The 22,164-nt window shown below is 43.1% G+C and overlaps 1 protein-coding gene across 1 annotated transcript in view; it reads right to left on the reverse strand.

Annotated features, from left to right (window-relative positions):
* The window catches only part of f5 (coagulation factor V), a 119,317-nt gene that overhangs the window by 85,500 nt on the left and 11,653 nt on the right, over positions 1 to 22,164 (reverse strand). The window contains exon 4 of the mRNA XM_043700875.2: positions 6,003 to 6,212. Coding sequence (XP_043556810.2) covers positions 6,003 to 6,212 — 210 coding nt within the window. The remainder of the gene's footprint in view (positions 1 to 6,002; positions 6,213 to 22,164) is intronic.

Consider the following 22,164-nt stretch of genomic DNA (forward strand, 5'->3'; position numbering starts at 1 on the left):
ACTGAAGCAAAGTGTTCATTAAGGACCTCCCCTACCTCCTTGGTCTCCCAGCACAAGTTCCCTCCATCATCCCTGATCAGTCCTACTCTCACTCTGGCCATGCTCTTGTTCCTCACCTAAGTGTAGAATGCCTTAGGGTTTTCCTTAAGCATACTGGGCAATCCAAGATGGAGGATGAGAAAAATTTCTGGCTGTAACAGCTGGTCCTTTTTAAAGGTATTTTAGGTGCTGGAGGTGATTTCCTCAAATTCCAGGAACAGCAAATACTGTCTTGTATGCTGTTGCATTGTTTTGGAACTTTGGAAAAATAAGTCAAAACAACAGCAGTTTTCAAAGGGAGAAGAGAAAGAGAGAGAGAGAGCGAGATAGAGAAAATGTTATTTGGGTGGAACTGAGAAATAAGAAAGGGATTATCATTTTATTGGGATTGTATTATAGACCCCCTAATAGTCAGAGGGAAATTGAGAAACAAACTTGTAAGGAGATCTCAGCTATCTGTAAGAAAATAGGGTGGTTATGGTAGGGGATTTTAACTTTCCAAACATAGACTGGGACTGCCATAGTGTTCAGGGTTTAGATGGAGAGGAATTTGTTAAGTGTGTACAAGAAAAGTTTCTGATTCAGTATGTAGATGTACCTACAAGAGAAGGTGCAAAGTTTGACCTACTCTTGGGAAATAAGGGAGGGCAGGTGACCGAGGTGTCTTGGGGGAGCACTTTGGGGCCAGCGACCATAATGCTATTAGATTTAAAATAGTGGTGGAAAAGGATAGACCAGATCTAAAAGTTGAAGTTCTAAATTGGAGAAAGGCCAATTTTGACGGTATTAGGCAAAAACTTTCAAAAGCTGATTGGGGGCAGATGTTCGCAGGTAAAGGGATGGCTGGAAAATGGGAAGTCTTCAGAAATGAAATAACGAGAGTCAAGAGAAAGTCTATTCCTATTAGGGTGAAAGGGAAGGCTGGTAGGTATAGGGAATACTGGATGACTAAAGAAATTGAGGATTTGGTTAAGAAAATGAAGGAAGCATACATATGTAAGGTATAGACAGGATAGATTGAGTGAATCCTTAGAAGAGTATAAAGGCAGTAGGAGTTTACTTAAGAGGGAAATCAAGAGGGCAAAAAGGGGACATGAGATAGCTTTGGCAAATAGAATTAAAGAGAATCCAAAGGGTTTTTACAAATACATTAAGGACAAAAGGGTAACTAGGGAGAGAATAGGTCTCCTCAAAAATCAGCAAGGCCGCCTTTGTGTGGAGCCGGAGAAAATGGGGGAGATACTAAATGAGTATTTTGCATCAGTATTTACTTTGGAAAAGGATATGGAAGATATAGACTGTAGGGAAATAGGTGGTGACATCTTGCAAAATGTCAATATTACATAGGAGGAAGTGCTGGAAGTCTTGAAATGCATAAAGGTGGATAAATCCCCAGGACCTGATCAGGTGTAACCTAGAACTCTGTGGGAAGCTAGAGAAGTGATTGCTGGACCTCTTGCTGAGATATTTGTATCATCAATAGTCACAGGTGAGGTACCGGAAGACTGGAAGTTGGCAAACGTGGTGCCACAGTTTAAGAGGGCGGTAAGGACAAGCCAGGGACCTATAGACCAGTGAGCCTGATGTCGGTGGTGGACAAAGTTGTTGGAAGGAATCCTGAGGGACAGGACATTTATTTGGAAAGGCAAGGACTGATTAGGGATAGTCAACATGGCTTTATGTGTGGGAAATTATGTCTCACAAACTTGATTGAGTTTTTTGAAGAAGTAACAAAGAGGATTGATGAGGGCAGAGCAGTAGATGTGATCTATATGGACTTCAGTAAGACGGGCGACAAGGTTCCCCATGGGAGACTGATTAGCAAGGTTAGATCTCTCAGAATACAGGGATAACTAGCCATTTGGATACAGAACTGGCTCAAAGGTAAAAGACAGAGGGTGGTGATGGAGGGTTGGTTTTCAGACTGGAGGCCTGTGACCAGTGGAGTGCCACAAGGATTGGTGCTGGGTCCTCTACTTTTTGTCATTTACATAAATGATTTTGATGCGAGCATATGAGGTACAGTCAGTATGTTTGCAGATGACACCAAAATTGGAGGTGTAGTGGACAGCGAAGTAGGTTAACTCAGATTACAACAGGATCTTGACCAGATGGGCCAATGGGCTGAGAAGTGGCAGATGGAGTTTAACTCAGGTAAATGCGAAGTGCTGCATTTTTGGAAAACAAATCTTAGCAGGACTTATACACTTAATGGTAAGGTCCTAGGGAGCATTGCTGAACAAAGACACCTTGGAGTGCAGGTTCACAGCTCCTTGAAAGTAGAGTCGCAGGTAGATACGATAAAGAAGAAGGTGTTTGGAACGCTTTCCTTTATTGGTCAGAGTATTGAGTACAGGAGTTGGGAGGTCATGTTGCAGCTGTACAGGACATTGGTTAGGCCATTGTTGGAATATTGCGTGCAATTCGGGTCTCCTTCCTATTGGAAAGATGTTGTGAAACTTGAAAGGATTCAGAAAAGATTTACAAGGATAATGCCAGGTTTGGTGGATTTGAACTATAGGGAGATTATGAACAGGCTGGGGCTGTTTTCCCTGGAGTGTCGTAGCCTGGGGGGGGTGACCTTATAGAGGTTTACAAAACTATGAGGGGCATGGTTAGGATAAATAGACAAAGTCTTTTCCCTGGGGTCGGGGAGTCCAGACCTAGAGGTGAGAGGAGAAAGATATAAAAGAGACCTACGGGGCAACTTTTTCACACAGAGGGTGCTACATGTATGGAATGAGCTGCCAGAGGAAGTGGTGGAGGCTGGTACAATTGCTACATTTGAAAGGCATTTGGTTGGGGATATGAATAGGAAGGGTTTGGAGGAATATGGGCCAGCTGCTGGCAGGTGGGACTAGATTGGGTTGGGATAGCTGGTCAGCATGGACGGGTTGGACCGAAGGGTCTGTTTCCATGCTGTACATCTCTTTGACTCTACCCGCTAAAGCTTTTTCATGTCCCCTTCTAGCTCTCGTAAGTCCATTCTTCAGTTCCTTCCTGGCTACCTTGTAACCATAGAGCCCTGGCTGATCGTTGCCCTCTCAACCTTAAGTAAACTTCCTTTTTCCTCTTGACTAGATGTTCAACATCCTTTGTCACCCAAGGTTCCTTCATCCTATCATCCCTTCCTTGCCTCAGTGGGACAAACCTGTCCAGCACTATCAGCAGGTGCTTCCTAGATAACGTCCACATTTCTGTTATGCATTTCCTTGCGAACATCTGTTTCTAATTTACGCACTCTGGATCCTACTAATAGCATTTTAGCTCCCCCTCTCCCAATTAAATACTTTCCCATACCATCTGTTCCAATCCTTCGCCATTAGTACAGTGAAGGTGAGGGAGTTGTGATCACTATCACCAAAATGCTGTCCCACCGAGAGATCTGACACCTGGCATGGTTCATTGCCAAATACCAAATCCAATATGGCCTCCCCTCTAGTCCTGACATATTAAGTCAGGAACCTTTCCTGGACACATCTCACAAAAACTGCTCCATCCAATCTATTTGATCTAGGGAGGCTCCAATCAATATTAGGGAAGTTAAAGTCACCCATGACAACAATCCTGTCACTTCTGCACCTTTCCAAAATCTGCCTTTTAATGTTATCCACAACATCTCTATTGCTATTGGGGCGTCTGTAGAAAATTCCCAATAAAGTGACTGCTCCTTTCCGGTTTCTGTCTTCCACCCATACTGACTCTGTTGACAAACCCTCTTCAACGACCTCCCTTTCTGCAGCTGTGATACTATCTCTGATTAGCAATGCCACTCTTCCACCTCTTTTACCCCCCACCCCCAATTCCTTTTGAAACATCTAAACCCTGCAACATCCAACAGCCATTCCTGCCCTTGTGATATCCAAGTCTCTGTGATGACCACAGCTTCATAGTTCCAAATACTGGTCTATGCTTCACATTCATCATCCTTATTCCTGATACTTCTTGCATTAAAATAGACACACCTCAATCCATCACACTGACTGCAACTTTGCTCTATCGAGTGCCCATCCCTCCTCACAGACACTCTGCACGCTATATCTGGCTGTTCACCACCTACTTCATCATCTGACCTGTAGCTCTGGTTCCCATCCCCCTGTCAATCTAGTTTAAATGCTCCCAAAGGGCTCTAGCAAACTTCCCGCAAAAATATTGGTGCCCACCCCACAGATGTGGCACCACTTGCATTTCATTTGATTTGTTCTTCAGCTCCCAGTTTGTCCTCACTTTCAACAACTTCACCTTATTGCTAACTCAGCACATGAATCAGGTGAATGGAGAAGGTAGGCTTAACAAGAGTCGGCTCTAATGTTATCAGTTTTAGACCACAGGCACTTTTAACTCCCACACTGAAACTTAGTATGATTAATGAGCTGCCCATCTGACCACATCAGTTAGCTTGTCTACCTGAGAATTATTATAGAATCCCTACAGTGTGGAAACAGGCCATTTGGCCCAACAAGTCCAGATGGACAATCAAAAGAGTAATCCACCTAGACCCATTCCCCTACCCTATTACTCTACATTTACCCCTGACTAATGCATCTAACCTACACATCCCTGAATACTATGGGCAATTTAGCATGGTCAATTCACCTAATTGGCATATCTTTGATTGTGGGAGGAAACCAGAGCACCAAGAAGAAACCCACACAGATACGAGGAGAATGTGCAAACTCCACACAGACAGTCGCCTGAGGCTGGAATCAAATGCTGACGCTGTGAGGCAGCAGTGCTAACTACTGAGCCAGTGTACCTTATGGACACAATCGCCTGTATTCACAAGGAGGAATATACCATTCCCCAGCACCTTGTAAAAGCAGCCCAGGGTCACTATCCAGCAGGTGGTGGACAGAGGCTGGCGTCAGTGACACCCACATCCCACAAGCACATTAAAATGAAAATTTTGACCATTGATCATTAAACAGACCCTAGAATAGTTTCAAGCAAATAATTTGTAACAGCAATCCACGTCAAACAGCCTTTGCTCTCTACAACATGTTGGCAGAGAAGGGAGATACCATGACATGTCAGTAGTGGCAATCAAAGTAATACCACATGCACAAAAAAATGGAGGGATAATGCATGCTATATTATCTCTCCTGTATCTCTTAAAAATGGTCCATTCCCCCCTACTCCCTCAGCAATCTCAACAATTCCCTTCAGCGTCCCATCACAAGAATACACTAATGATTCTCATTCCAAAAGTATTCATCTTCAAGACTTCCTCCCCCACACACCCTATACAACTAAATCATACTGCCATAAAGTATTCATCCAAAAGTCCTGTAAGTAGATGGTTTAATAATACATTTAAGACAACATTCTTGTGCCCTGTTTCCAGTTGCCCCAATCCATAGCCATACCAACTTGTAGTCTCTTTCACTACTACCATCTCATGCCATCTGTGCTTTCACACTATCTCCCCCCAATAAAAACCTTCCCTTCTTTTGGTTTCAGTACCTTGTTCAGCTTTTGTCTTCCCTAACGAGTGATTTCCTTTAGTCACCCATTTTCACACTCTATAATGATTCCTCGATCTTGTCTTTTTCCTTGCCTGATTTAAGATCTTCATAAAACAATAGCTTTACCTTATCGATTGAGCTTTTCATTATTCTTACCATTATCTCCGCCTTTGTTTCTTCTTTTTGCCTCTGTGAAGCCCAATGGAATGTTTCTTACATGTTAAACATACAACCTATTGTTGTTAAAGACTTTCAAACACAAGAGCTAAAGAATTGTTAGACCCTCAAGTGACATCCCCTCTTGGAGTTCCCACAAACCAAGGTTGCTAGTCTCCATTCTACTGGAAAGCAACCTACGTTGGGACTGATGATTAAGCAATCAGACAGCAAGCAAATTAGCACCTATATATTGTCCAGAACATCAAACTACATGGATCCAGAAATGCATGTCCAGGGTAAATGGATAAAAGTTTTAGCAAAATACAACAAGAAAATTACCAGGTTTACAGATTAGTAGAGCTCCAATCAATCCAGTGTGGAAATCTTTTATTACATCTATATCAGAAGAATAGATGTAGGTCAGGCATTGAGGATCAGATGTTGATGGTCCCATTTCTTCTGTGATATTCCATGTATACGTATGTTCTTGGTTTGGTAGAATGGGTTCCTTTCTGTCTTCAAAGTATAATCTGTTATTCTGGAAGAATTCTAAACAAACACAAAAATCAATGTTGTTACTTCTTATTCTGTGGAAAAAGTTAAAAATCACAACACCGGGTTATAGTCCAACAGGTTTATTTGGAAGGACGAGCTTTCGGAGTGCTGCTCCTTCATCAGGTAGCTGTGGAGCAAGATCATAAGACAGAATTTATAGCAAAAGGTCACAGTGTCACGCATGCAACTGATGTGATACAGTGAACAAACCTAGATTGCTGTTAAGACTTCCATCTTTTAGAATGGATTACAGGTTTCAGTTCATTAATATGTAAATTCCAGAAATTCTTTCAAAACATACTCTCGGGATAACTTAAGATTTTATAAAGAACAAGGTGACATCTCAGCTCAGACAATGCATTAAAGGTGTGAGGTTAGAGGTTAGGTGTCTACATCCCAATCTTGAGCTGGACTGGTTCTATTTCCAAAGAAGGAATTTATAAAATGTTACATGGATTGACTGCCAGCAGATTGTGTGCATTTTGAACAAAATAGAATAAATCGGTAATTACCTCCACATCATATTCTGTAGAAAGCATCATTTCAGAAATTGATAGCATTTTGAAAGATATGTCAAAATCACTTTGAATTTAACTTTCAAATATTGAAAGTTTTTTGAGGTCTGGATTATAATTAAGAATGGTATTTTAGGCATTATAAAGCAGAGAGAAATAGTTGTGATAGCCCAACTTTCTAAGTTTGGTTCTCAGCCACATAATGTAAGCAGGCGTTAAATCGAAGCTAATTAGAATTCATGAATAATCCAACTGCTGTCTTTAAAATTAATATCTGTTCATATTACTTTTAATCTCTGGTCTATTTCCAGCAAATTGCATATAACAACATACTTATCATGTCTGCAACATAATAAAATGCCACAAGGTACTTCATGGGAGTACCATGAAAATAAACATGTTACTTGGTCACATAATGAAACATTGGCCTAGATTGGGATCCGATATATCAGTCCAGCCAGCATCAGACAGGCTTGATGTTGAGGGTGGGTGAGTAGTTTGCATGGTAGGTGTGTAAGGAATAGGATAGACGGTACTGGAGGGGTTTGTGAGGTAAAGAAGGAGGCAGTAGGGTGACTAGAGGTGAGAGGAGCTAGGTTGGTACGACTGATTGAGCTTGTACAAAGACTTCTGTAACTGTGTGAGTGTGAATCAATAGCACATCAATTCAGAGCTGTGATCATTTACTCTACAGCAGTTGGAACTGTCCATGTTTTGGACTGTAGTTCTAGATCTGGCTACCGCTAGAGTTCCTGTAGCTTCATTCTATACAGTCAATGTCTAACTTTCTACTCACCCCATTCTCGCAATCACCACCATGCCCAGTGTGACAGGGGAGGTGAGGAGCAGTTAAATTAAATATGGGTCATACATTTACAAAATACTGAGACACATATTTAACCAGACTTATTTGCACTTGTCCTGCTAGATGGCTCTAGTTTAGAAGGTGCTGTCTAAGGATCCCTGGTGAATTTCTGCAGCGCATCTTATAGATGGTACATACTGCTGCTACTGATGTCACTGGTGGACAGAGTGAATGTTTGTGGAGGCAATACCCATGTGATGATCTGGATGGTGTCAGAAGATGAATTATTCACTGCAGGATTCTGAGCCTCTGACTTGCTCCTGTAACTGCAGTATTTTTTATAAATATTTTTATTGAAACAAAAGGATTTTAGGTTTTTTACAAAATTACAAAACTAGTACAAAATAGTATGACAACTTTATAATATAACAGCAACAATAGAAAAATAAACCAGACAATAAGCACGGTGGCTCAGTGGTTAGCACTGTTGCCTCACAGTGCCAGAGATCCGGGTTCAATTCCCACCACAGGCAACTGTCTGTGGAGTTTGCACATTCTCCCCGTGTCTGTGTGGGTTTCCTCCAGATGCTCCGGTTTCCCCCCACAGTCCAAAAATGTGCAGTTAGGTGAATTGGCCATGCTAAATTGCCCAAAGTGTTAGGTGAAGAGGTAAATGTAGAGGAATGGGTCTGAGTGGGTTACGCTTCAGCGGGTCGGTGTGGATTTGTTGGGGTGAAGGGCCTGTTTCCACACTATAAATAATGTAATCTAATCTAAACCAAACTACTACTCTACTCCACAGACTACCAAAACATAGAAAAAAACTCTATAAAAACTACAGTTCAATAAATAACCAAGGAGAAAGAAGCAAAATAAATAAACAGACGAAATAAAATTATACGAGTTATAACAAAGTAGCTTAAGTTACATTCAATTAAATTACTACACTCAGCGCAATCTCATCACAGCTCCCCAACACTGGGAGCAGTAGTGAGTAGACCCGTATTTGTACGGGATTCTTCCTCTTAGGGGCCCCCAACCGGCAGGCACAGTCCTCATGGCCAAACAAAGAGCCTGGAGAGTATAGCCAATATGGCTACATTGTTATAATTTAAAAAGGGCCGCTATGTTCTATAGAACAATTCCGTTTTCTGATGCACCATCCTCATAAGGAAGTTCAGGGGGATGTGTTTCATGACTATCCTATGCCATCCAGAGTCCTGGGGGATTTTCCGACACCAAGTTCATTAAAATGTTCTTCCTCATCAGAAAGAAAGGATATTAAACAATTTCTTCCCATGCACATCCAGGAAGGGAAGACCCAAAAGAAGGGACACTGGGTCCAACCCAACTTCAGTTCCCAAAACCTTTGCCAAAGCACTTGTTATGTCATCCCAATTCCTGCGAATCTTGTGGCATGACCACAAGCAATGTGTAAGAGTACTAACCTCCACTTTGCACTTGGGACACATTGGGAATACTCCACGCTTCGCAAGCCATTCTGGTGCCAAGTGGGCCCTATAAAGTACCTTCAGTTGAATAGCCTGAGTCCTGTTACAAATCGAGATCTTCCTAATATTTTCCCAGATGTCTTCCCACATCTCTAAAGAAATTTCCACCCCTAATTCTTGAATCCATATATAGCCTCTCCATGTCCTTTGCCACGTTACTACCTAGCACGTGATAAAGAGAGCTAACCGAGGGGAGCCCGCTGACTGGAGCACTCTCCTTACCTTGTCCGATTTGTAAGGATTGACCATCAATGTGGTCTTTTTTTGTATGAAGTCTCTAACTTAGAAGTAACGGAAGAGATCCTTCCTAGGTAGCTCGAACTTCCAACACAGCTGTTCGAAGGACACCATGACCTCCTCATCAAATAGACCTCCTCATCAAATAGATCTCCCAAACAGGGAGACTTCCAAAACTTAAAGCCAGAGTCCATCAAATCTGGCTGAAATCCCAGCATTCTTACTATAGGAGCAAAAGGGGAAGTTTTTTGTAAATTGCCCTTGTGCTGCTGCATCATTCTCCATGCTATAACTGCATTTAGGACAATCAGGTTTTTACAGTGATCCATAACAGTTCTCATCTTGTCCATAAACAACAAGTTAATGAGGGGGCATTTTGTCTGGGAGGCCTCAATGTCTAACCAAATTGATCGCAGATCCCGACAGCCCCATTCAGCCACAGAGGATAACAAGGAACCTAGTTGGTACTTCCTAAAGTCCGGAAAATCTAGATCTAACCCCTCCCCCACTTTCTTGTGAAAGCTGCAATTTATCCATCTTAATAAGAGGCTGTTGATGATAGACAATAGACAATAGACAATAGGTGCAGGAGTAGGCCATTCTGCCCTTTGAGCCTGCACCACCATTTAATATGATCATGGCTGATCATCCTTAATCAGTATCCTGTTCCTGCCTTATCTCCATAACCCTTGATTCCACTATCCTTGAGAGCTCTATCCAACTCTTTCTTAAATGAATCCAGAGAGTGGGCCTCCACTGCCCTCTGGGGCAGAGCATTCCACACAGCCCCCACTCTCTGGGTGAAGAAGTTTCTCCTCATCTCTGTCCTAAATGGTCTACCCGTATTTTTAAGCTGTGTCCTCTGGTTCGGCACTCACCCATCAGCGGAAACATGTTTCCTGCCTCCAGAGTGTCCAATCCTTTAATAATCTTATATGTCTCAATCAGATCCCCTCTCAGTCTTCTAAACTCAAGGGTATATAAGCCCAGTCGCTCCAGTCTTTCAGTGTAAGGTAGTCCCGCCATTCCAGGAATGATGCCAAATAAAAGATCCAAGCCAGCTATAAAGTCTGCATGGTGTTTGCCTTGGCAGCATCAAAGGGAACATTCTCATGGGATATAATAAGCAAGGAAGAACATTTATCTTAACCAAAGCTGTTCTACCCAACCAAGATATTGGAAGATCTTCCCAGTGCCGAAGGTCCTGCCTAATTTTCTCTAGCAGCTGCATGCAATTGGCTTTATATAATTGAAAACTGGGGTAATAAAAAAACAGAAAACCTCCCTGTGACCACCGAAAGGAGAAATGGGTTCCATCCTCAAAGTTGGACATATTGGTAAGACCCCCCACAGGCATGGCCCCTGATTTCATAAAATTAATTTTATACCCTGAAAACAAACCAAATAGATTAATCACTTGTATTAAGTGGGGCACAGATGTCATTGGATTGGTTAAAAAGAGAAGGACATCATCCGCATAAAGAGTAATTTTATTCCTGCCTGACCCTACCTCTGGGGCCGTTATATTGGGATCCGTATTTGGACCATATTTAATACTCTTCTAATATTGTTGGTAGATCTACGACCCTTAGTAAAACCTGTCTGGTCTCCTTTAAAATAAAAGGCAATACCTTCTCCAGCCTTAATGTCAGCATTTTCAACAGGATTTTAAAATCCATGTTCAGTACCAAGTGCAATCTTCTGGGATTCTCCTTTTCTTAAGGAGAAGAGAGGTATTTGCTTCTCTCAAAGAAGATGGGAGGAATGAGTAATTATACATATCCATGAGTGGCCCGGCCAGCTTGTCTACAAACACCTTATAAAACTCACTTTGAAATCCATCTGGCATGGGCGCTTTACCGCTCTGGAGCAGCCTTACCACCTCCTGCACTTCCTGAATTGTCAGAGGACGGGGCACTCAAAAAGGACACCTGCTCTGTTGTTACACCTGAAAGGTCCAAGATTTAAAAAAGGCCTCCACCTTCTTCATTCTATCCTCACAGCCTTCCGACTGATACAGCTCAAAATAAAACTACTAAATGCTTCATTAATCTTTTTGGCATTGCAAGTCAGAGTACCTGCACTCTGTCTAATGGATGTAATAGATTGGGGAGCATTCTTCTTTCTGGCCAAGAACGCTAAATATCTACACGGCTTATCACCGTACTCAAATAATATCTTTTTCACAAAAGAGATTTGTCTCTTTGCTGTTTGGGTAAGTGCTGTATTCAAAGTGGCCCTCAGGGCTGTAATCTGCTGTATTTAGTTATAGACGGCCTAAGTATGCTAGCTCAGCTGCCTTCAGTCAAGCCTCGAGCAGATGTTGCTGTTCTCCTCTCTTTCGTTTCTGGGTCACAGAGTAAGAAATAATCAGACCCCGCGCGTAGACCTTGGCAGTCTTCCACATCACCGATGGATTGCTGGCTGTACCTGAATTGATAGCCCAAAAAATTTTAAACCCCTGCAAAAATATTCTATAATCCTACTACCTTTCAGGAGGAAAGGGTCTATACGCCGATTCCGGGAATCCGCCTCACCACCTCTGGCCTTAACCTCCATATACACTGCCATATGATCAGAAATGGCTATATTCCCTATTCTGCAGGACAGTACCAAGTTCAAAAAGGCCAAGGGGACAAAAAACATGTCAATTCTGGTATTGCACTTACGTGGATTAGAATAAAAAGTGAAATCGCTACCTTCAAGGTGAAGACATCGCCATACATCTACCAACCCCAACTCCCTGGATTGCAGAGACATACCTGCAAGACGTCTAGGCATCCTGTCCACCTCGGAGTCAATAATATGGTTAAAGTCACCCCCTATAATTGTATGGCGCGCCCCAAGGGTCATCGATCTAGAAAGTGCATCCATTACGAATTTAAGGGGATGTGCCAGGGGGCAGTGTACATTCAGAATTCCATACTCCTCTGCATGTCTTCAAGTTTTAAGTATTATGAATTGCCCAGACTCATCCTTTATTTGGCCTAGCATTTGAAACGTTAAGTTCTTCCAGATGAGAATAGCCACTCCTCTCCTTTTGGAGTTAAAAGATGAGAAAAAACACCTGGCCGAATCCTCCCTGTTACAATTCAAATGCTCCTTATCGGTTAAGTGTGTCTCTTGTACATCGACCTTCTCTTTTCTAAGGCTTGACAGTATCTTTTTTCTCTTGATTGGTGAGTGACTCCCCTTAACATTCCAGGCGCACCATTTAAACGAATGGCTAGCCATGATCGTCCGAAACAGTCGGAGATCGCCCCCACCCAGGAGGAAGAACCCCACTCATAGCACATCAAGAGAGAATCGTAAGCAGTTCTAAATGCAACTTCTAAAACTACTAAATCAAAACTACTAACAACTACTTCTACAACATAACAACATAAAACATAACTGAAAGGAGACTTTTCCCCTTGTCCACAGGGGGCGCTCATACCACCCTTTAATCCCACCATGACTCCTTCTAGCTGGACCCATGCCCCCATCCCGGACACCACCAAGTAAGAACAACAAACACCAGTATCTTATGACAAGAAAATAAACAGTGGGTACCCAACCCGTCCCTTCCATACTGTAACCCTGGGCACTCCTGGCAGAACAACAATATAAAAAGAAAATTATATAAAGTTGTAAGCCCTACATATATTAAAAGGGAAACCAAGATCACCCCCAACAATCAGGTAAACCAGGCAAATTACAGACAAAAGGGGCAGAATAAAATCATTGTCCAAATAATTCAGGCCAATCAGTCTATTTTAGAGCATCCAAGAAGTCCTTTGCCTTTTCCGGTGAATCAAAGTTGAACACAGACCCTCTGTGGCTGAAACGCAGTATTGCCGGATATCTCACGGTATACTGGATAATCAAATCCCTCAGCCGCCTTTTTACCTTATCAAAGGCCTTCCTCTTGCAAATCACGACCAGGGAGAAGTCCTGAAAAAGCATAATTCTTGATCCTTTATATATCAGAGTCTGAGGATCCTTCCCCAGTGCTCTAGAGGCTTCCAGCATCATTTGCTTGTCTCTGTAATGCTGGAGTTACACTAGGACCAGGCAGGGGCACTGGTCCGATCTGGACTTGTGCACTGCGATCCGGTGGGCCTGCTCGACCATACCCGGCCTACCTCAGCCTCCAGCCTTAGAAGCTGTGGGAGCCATTGCTCCAGAAAGTTGTCGAGGTGGACTTCTTCCTCCCAGCAACTGGATGTTCTTCCGATGACCTTGCTTTTTGAGGTCGCCGACCTGCTCCTCCAAGTCTTGAACCCAGCTCACTGAAGCCATGGCCCATTGCTCCCCCCCCCCACCCCAAACATGCTGCCCGAGACTCTGAATCTCCAGGTCATGCTTCTGCAGCATGACCGACATCGATTCCCACCTGACCCAGGTCTCCTCCATCAACGCATCAATCTTCTCTGAGTTTTATAAACGCTGAGATCAAACTCTGCTCTGCAGGTGAGTCCTCCAGGGTGGCTACAGAGGCCAACGCCGCGGCCACAGATGCACCTGTTGCTGCAGGGCAGTCGCTGTCTGATGCGAGCTCCATGGTCCTTGCCCCTTCGTCATTTCTAAACTGCACCAAACTGTTCAGAACTGGTGCAAAAAAGGCCTAAGAGTCAGGAAAAAACCTGTTTTTAACAAATTAAACAGTGAAGGGAGGGTGAGTGCCCCACTTTGTCTGGGTTCTGGGGCAGAGCTAAGCAAAATCAGACCTACTGGATTGCCGCCATCTTGAATCCCCTGCGGTATTTTTTGTGGCTGGTCTACCTCAGTTTCTGGTCAGTGGTGATCCCAGGATCTTGATAGCGGGGATGTCTGAAATGGTAACATTTCCAATTATCTTCCTTTGTATCAGCTCCAATCAATTCTCCTGCTGCTCAGATGCTGCCTGACTGGCTGTGCTTTCTCAGCATCACACTCTCGACTCTGATCTCCAGCATCTGCAGTCCTCACTTTCTCCTAGTTGATTATAACCTTATTGTGAAGCCTCTTACAAGGATGCCTACCTTGAAGAAGTTCTTTTCCTCTCTCTACAAGGATCTCAGTGAGACTCTCTCTCACTGCACTCCCCAGGTCATCTCCTCTGCCCTGAAGCTCTTCAGCCACATCCTGAAGCAGACTCGCTACCACAGCCACATCTCCTTCCTCAGTGCCTGCCTACGGAACTGATTCCTAATGAACAGCTTATGCCCAAAACATCGATTCTCCGGCTCCTCAGATGCTGTGAGACCTGTTTTCCAGCACCACACTCTCGACTGATGTTCAAAGTTTGTAAACCAGGTCACCACTAGCCAGTTTACCATAGAAGCTCAGTTTATACAATTTGGCAGTGGTGTTGAATCTTCAGAGTGGGCTGTCAGATTTTTTAGATTCCCCTGATGCTCTAAGTAAACCTATTATTTGTATACGATATCTACTCAATTATATTTTAAACAAAATTAACACAGAAGATCTGTTAGGAAATGTCATAAAGGTTAACAAAAATCTTCCAATTAATAATTAACAGGTTGGCGAATGTATTGATGTTTCCTGACATAACCCTGATCTGACACATACAATTCTGTTAAATATTAAACAGGTTATCTATACTTAAACAATTTACCCTAATGAGCTGCAAAAACAGATTAAACAACTATAATGCATAGAGTCACAATCTGCAATGAAAGCCTAATGTTTACCAGGTACCTACATGACAATTTTAAACATCAGTAGATCTGTTTCTAACAACATTTATGCTAAAATCAACTTAACTGTCAAACTTATTCTATGTACTTGTGTCTCTGCACTGGGTTTTAAGTATTGTAATTTGGTGCGTCAACTCATGTCAATTTTTTTATTCTTTCATGGGATGTGGGTATCACTGTTTAGATCAGAATGGTGCTGTAAAAGCACAGCAGGTCATGCAGCATCCGAGGAGCAGGAAAATCATGGAGGGACTACCTGGTCAGGTCCACGCCCCCCAACAAACCACCCTCCCATCCTGGGACCCTCCCCTGTCACTGCAGGAATTGCAAAACCTGCAATCACACCTTCTCCCTCACCACTATCCAAGGCCCCAAAGGAGCCTTCCACATCCATCAAAGTTTTACCTGCACATCCTCCAATATGATTTTTTGTATCCGTTGCTCCCGATGTGGTCTCCTGTACATTGGGGAGACTGGACGCCTCCTAGCAGAGCACTTTAGGGAACATCTTCAGGACACCTGCATCAATCAACCCCACTGCCCTGTGGCCCAACATTTCAACTCCCCCTCCCGCTCTGCCGAAGCCATGCAGGTCCTGGGCCTCCTCCATTGCCGCTCCCTCACCACCCGACGCCTGGAGGAAGAACACCTCATCTTCCGCCTCGGAACACTTCAACCCCAGGGCATCAATGTGGACTTCAACAGTTTCCTCATTTCCCCTCCCCCCCACCTTACTCCAGTTCCAACCTTCCAGCTCAGCACTGTCCCCATGACCTGTCCTACCTGCCTATCTCCCTTCCCACCTATCCACTCCACCCTCCCCTCTGACCTATCACCTCCATCCCCACCCCCATTCACCTATTGTACTCTTTGCTACCTTCTCCCCAGCCCAACCCCCCCCCCCCCCCCCCCCCCCCCCCCCCCCCCCCCCCCCACCACCACTTCTCTCTCCACTCTGGAGGCTTCCTGCCTCTATTCCTGATGAAGGGCTTTTGCCCAAAACGTTAATTTTCCTGCTCCTCGGATGCTGCCTGACCTGCTGTACTTTTCCAGCACCACTCTGACCTAAACTCTGGTTTCCAGTATCTGCAGTCCTCACTTTTGCCTTGTAGCTATCACTGGCCAGGCCAACATTTATTGGCTATCTCTAATTTCCCTGTGGTAATGAACGATTGCAGTCCATCTGGTGGAAGTACTGTTAGGAAGAAAGTTCCAAGGTTTCGATGCAAAGACACTAAAGGGACAATGATATTGTGTGTAGCTTGGAGAGGAACTTGCAGGTGGTGATGGTCCTATGTTTCTATTGACTTTGCTGTTCTAGATGGTCAATGGTAATTTAAATTTGGACATTGTGCTAATGACCAGTTGAAAAAGGCTGTCTCCAACATTAAAGCTTCATAGTATAATGACAATTACTGCAATTAAAGTTTGAAAAGATCCAATTTGATTCTCTGATCGAAGCAGGAGCCAACTTTCATATCAATGCTTGGGAAAAAAACATACAGGTTGCTCTGCTATAATGCGTGTTTCATCAGCATGAATTGGTTATAACGTGATTAATGAATAGTGGACGTTGTTTGGATAAGACAAACTTTCTACTGAACAGGTATAGTAATTTTCTATTAGCAATCTTCTACAGCACCATTTTAGATTAGATTAGATAACTTACAGTGTGGAAACAGGCCCTTCGGCCCAACAAGTCCACACCGACCCGCCACCCACCCATTCCCCTACACCTAACACTACGGGCAATTTAGCATGGCCAATTCACCCTTGGACTGTGGGAGGAAACCGGAGCACCCAGAAGAAACCCACGCAGACACAGGGAGAATGTGCAAACTCCACACAGTCAGTCATCTGAGTCGGGAATTGAACCCAGGTCTCTGGCGCTGTGAGGCAGCAGTGCTAACAACTGTGCCACTGTGCTGCCATTTTCTATAGTGGTTTTTCATAGTGCGAGGCTGCAGAGGAACACTAATGTTGCGTTATGGTAGAATGACCTGTAGCACTGATGTGTTAAAAATCTAATCAATATCAAAAGCTAATATGCTTCAAATAAACAAAATCAATTTTGTTTTTATACATAGATGGGTTAACTCCAGGAAAAGTAAGAGAGATAGTCAGTTAGTACAGGAGTCTTCTGTGGCTATCCCCATCTCAAACAATTATGCTGTTTTGGAAAATGTAGTGGGTGATCGATTCACAGGGGAACGTAGCATGAACTGCCAAGTTTCTGGTATTGAGACTGGCTGTAATGCAATGAGAGGTACGTCTGGTTCCAACAGATCAATTGTGTTAGAGGACTGTCTAGTCCGAGGTACAGACAGAAGTTTCTGTGGCCAGTAGCAAAAAATTAGAATGGTGTGTTGCCTCCCTGGTGCCAGGATCAAGGGTGTCTCAGAGAGGGTGCAGAATGTTCTCACAGGGGAGAGGGCCCAGAAAGAGGTCATTGTCCATACTGGAACCAATGACATATGAATGGAAAAGGTTGAGATTCTGAAGGAAGATTACAGAGAGTTAGGCAGGAATTTAAAAAGGACGTCCTCGAGAATAGTAATATCTGGATTACTCTCGGTGCTACGAGCTAGTGAGGGCAGGAGTAGGAGGATAGAGCAGATGAATGCATGGCTGAGGACCTGGCGTATGGGAGAAGGATTCACATTTTTGGATCATTGGAATCTCATTTGGGGTAGAAGTGACCTGTACAAGAAGGACGGATTGCACCTAAATTGGAAGGGGACTAGTATACTGGCAGGGAGATTTGCTCGAACTGCTCGAGGGTGGGACCCAGGACGATAGTGAGGAAAGAGATCAATCTGAGACTGGTACAGTTGAGAACAGAAGAGAGTCAAACAGTCAGGGCAGGCAGGGATAAGGTTGGACTAATAAATTAAACTAGGAGAAAGTGAGGACTGCAGATTCTGGAGATCAGAGCTGAAAAATGTGTTCCTGAAGAAGGGCTTATGCCCAAAACGTCAATTCTCCTGCTCCTTGGATGCTGCCTGACCTGCTGCGCTTTTCCAGTAATAAATTAAACTGCATTTATTTCAATGCAAAGGGCCTAACAGGGAAGGCAGATGAACTCAGGGCATGGTTAGGAACATGGAACTGGGATATCACAGCAATTACAGATACATCGCTCAGGATGGAGAGGACTAGCAGCTTAATATTTCAGGATACAAATGCTACAGGAAGGATAGAAAGGGAGGCAAGAGAGGAGGGGAGCCGCGTTTTTGCTAAGGGATAGTATTATAGCTGCGCTGAGGGAGGATATTCCCGGAAATAGTGAAGTTATTTGGGTGGAACTGAGCAATAAGAAAGGGATGATAACCTTATTAGGATTGTATTACAGACCCCCTAATAGTCAGAGGCAAATTAAGAAACAAACTTGTAAGGAGATCTCAGTTATCTGTAAGAATAATAGGGTGGTTATGGTAGGGGATTTTAACTTTCCAAACATAGACTGGGACTGCCATAGTGTTAAGGGTTTAGATGGAGAGGAATTTATTAAGTGTGTACAAGACAATTTTCTGATTCAGTATGTGGATGTATCTACTAGAGAAGGTGCAAAACTTGATATACTCTTGGGAAATAAGGCAGGGCAGGTGACAGGTGTCAGTGGGGGGAGCACTTTGGGGCCAGCGACCATAATTCTATTAGAGTTAAAATAGGGATGGAAAAAGATAGACCAGATCTAAAAGTTGAAGTTCTTAATTGGAGAAAGGCCACTTTTGATGGTCTTAGGCAAGAACTTTCAAAAGTTGATTGAGGGCAGATGTTCGCAGGTAAATGGACAGCAGGAAAATGGGAAGCCTTCAGATATGAGATAACGAGAATCCAGAGAAAGTAGATTCCTGTCAGTGTGAAAGGAAAGGCTGGTAAGGTATAGGGAATGCTGGATGACTAAAGAAATTGAGGGTTTGGTTAAGAAAAAGAAGGAAACATATGTAAGGTATAGACAGGATAGATCAAGTGAATCCTTAGAAGAGTATAAAGAAAGGAGGAGTATACTTAAGAGGGAAATCAGGAGGGCAAAAAGGGGACATGAGTTAGCTTTGGCAAATAGAATTAAGGAGAATCCAAAGGGTTTTTACAAATACGTTAAGGACAAAAGGGTAACTAGGGAGAGAATAGGGCCCCTCAAAGATCAGCAAGGCGGCCTTTGTGTGGAGCTGCAGAAAATGGGGGAGATACTAAATGAGTATTTTGCTGTGGAAAAGGACATGGAAGATATAGAATGTAGGGAAATCCATGGTGACACCTTGCAAAATGTCCATATTACAGAGAAGGAAGTGCTGGATGTCTTGAAATGCATAAAGGTGGATAAATCTCCAGGACCTGATCAGGTGTACCCTAGAACTCTGTGGGAAGCTAGGGAAGTGATTGCTGGACCTCTTGCTGAGATATTTGTATCATCGATAGTCACAGGTGAGGCGCCGGAAGACTGGAAGTTGGCTAACGTGGTGCTACTGCTTAAGAAGGGTGGTAAAGACAAGCCAGGGAACTATAGACAAGTGAGCCTGATGTCGGTGGTGGGAAAGTTGTTAAAGGGAATCCTGAGGGACAGGATGTACATGAATTTGGAAAGGCAAGGACTGATTAGGGATAGTCAACATGGCTTTGTGTGTGGGAAATCATGTCTCATAAACTTGATTGAGTTTTTTGAAGAAGTAACAAAGGGAATTGATGAGGGCAGAGCAGTAGAAGTGATCTATATGACTTAAATAAGGTGTTCGACAAGGTTACCCATGGGAGACTGGTTAGCAAGTATAGATCTCACGGAATACAGGGAGAACTAGCCATTTGGATACAGAACTGGCTCAAAGGTAGAAGACAGAGAGTGGTGGTAGAGAGTTGTTTTTCAGACTGGAGGCCTGTGACCGGTGGAGTGCCACAAGGATCGGTGCTGGATCCACTACTTTTCGTAATTTATACAAATGATTTGGATGTGAGCATAAGAGGTACAGTTAGTAAGTTTGCAGATGACACCAAAAGAAAGTTTGGTGAAGAAAGTTACCTCAGATTACAACAGGATCTCGAGCAAATGGTCCAATGGGCTGAGAAGTGGCAGATGGAGTTTAAATCAGATAAATGTGAGGTGTTACATTTTGGGAAAGCAAATCTTAGCAGGACTTATACACTTAATGGTAAAGTCCTAGGGAATGTTGCTGAACAAGGAGACCTTGGAGTGCAGGTTCATAGCTTCTTGACAGTGGATTCGCAGGTAGATAAGATAGTGAAGAAGGCATTTGGTATGCTTTCCTTTATTGGTCAGAGTATTGACCAGAAGAGTTGGGAGGTCATGTTGCGGCTGTACAGGACATTGGTTAGGCCACTGTTGGAATATTGCATGCAAATCTGGTCTCCTTCCTATCGGAAAGACATTGTGAAACCTGAAAGGGTTCAGAAAAGATTTACAAGAATGTTGCCAGGGTTGGAGGATTTGAACTACAGGGAGAGGTTGAATAGGCTGGAGCTGTTTTCCCTGGAGTGTTGGAGGCTGAGGGGTGACCTTATAGAGGTTTACAAAATTATGAGGGGCATGGATAGGATAAATAGACAAAGTCTTTTCCCTGGGGTTGGGGAGTCCAGAACTAGAGGGCATAGGTTTAGGGTGAGAGGGGAAAGATATAAAATGGACCTAAGGGGCAGCGTTTTCATGCAAAGGGTGGTATGTGTATAGGATGAGCTGCCAGAGGAAGTGGTGGAGGCTGGTACAATTATAACATTTAAAAGGCATCTGGATGGGTATCTTAATAGAAAGGGTTTGGAGGAATATGGGCCGGGTGCTGGCAGGTGGGACTAGATTGGGTTTGGATATTTGATCGCCATGGACAGGTTGGACCGAGGGGTCTGTTTCCGTGCTGTACATCTCTATGACTCTCTGACTTTCACAATCACCATATTAACACAGAAAGTAGTTAAGTAGATGGTTGGCATTAATTGACATGGTAGATATAAAGGAGGATTGATGTGTGGAAGTAGCTGTAAGACTGAGTAGTTAATAAGCTCTAACCACAAAGAAACATATCTTGGTTTCTGGTTCACTAATGGGTTTGGATCCAGATTGGCATTGACATTATAGGACTGTTGCCTAAAAGTAGAGATTGGAAGTTAAGTTCTTTTCAGACAGAATCTTTTGAGAAGAATGGCTGACACCAGGAATAAAGTATTGAAATATGATGTCCTAGTGACCTTTTGGAAGCTGGATCTTACAACCACTGAAAAAATTAAGTGGATATGTGAACAAGGGTTCTGTCTTGCCCAAGAAAAGACTAGGCATGGTCTTGGTACTGTCACTTGCAACTAGAAACAAGGTCACGTGTAAAGTGTTCAAAGACCGAGAGGCTCAACAATTGTACACAAGGAAGGTTTAGAAATTCAACTGAAATTTACAGACAAAATTTATAAGAAAGGTGAGCAATGAAATGCATATGAAACATGATCAGATTTTGATAAATTTAGAAAGCAGAATGGGATATTCTACAAAATAATACATAATGGAATCTCACAAACTATATGCACCATTGCAAAGATTATATTTGAAAATTCCAACTCAGCATTTGCCTTTAAATTGTTGCATTATATTAAGTTGTCAAAGGAGGGGCTTCTAGCATTAACTGGAGTTAGAATTTCACAAAGTGACATGTCTTTCAAACAGATGATATCAGAAGCCTTAAATAAATCCTTGGAAAACACTAATTTTCAGTGAGTTTTATTGCTCAAGTGGGCATTCAGTAATAACACAAAGAATAGTCGCAGCAAGAGACACTGCTCAGCTGCAGACTGAAACCATCAATACAAAAGCAATGAGGATACTGATACCTCTGACAATTATAACTGATGACAGAATCTGGGAACTGTAACAGTAGACTGAACCCAAAGAATGCCAAAGGTTAACATGATGATTTAGATGCAACTTGAAACATCATTGCACAATAAATTGTTCTGAATGAAAGAACAAGGTTTTCAAAATTACACACAAGAACAGAAGCAGAAAGGATCAGTGTCAATCCATCTACTCACAGGTTAGAAATCCAGTAAAGGATCAGTGTCAATCCATCTACTCACAGGTTAGAAATCCAGTAAAGGATCAGTGTCAATCCATCTACTCACAGGTTAGAAATCCAGTAAAGGATCAGTGTCAATCCATCTACTCACAGGTTAGAAATCCAGTAAAGGATCAGTGTCAATCCA

Source organism: Chiloscyllium plagiosum, unplaced genomic scaffold (assembly GCF_037043375.1).
Source record: "Chiloscyllium plagiosum isolate Xiang-an unplaced genomic scaffold, Cpla_swu_hap1 HiC_scaffold_12, whole genome shotgun sequence".
Classification (NCBI taxonomy): Eukaryota; Metazoa; Chordata; class Chondrichthyes; order Orectolobiformes; family Hemiscylliidae; genus Chiloscyllium; species Chiloscyllium plagiosum.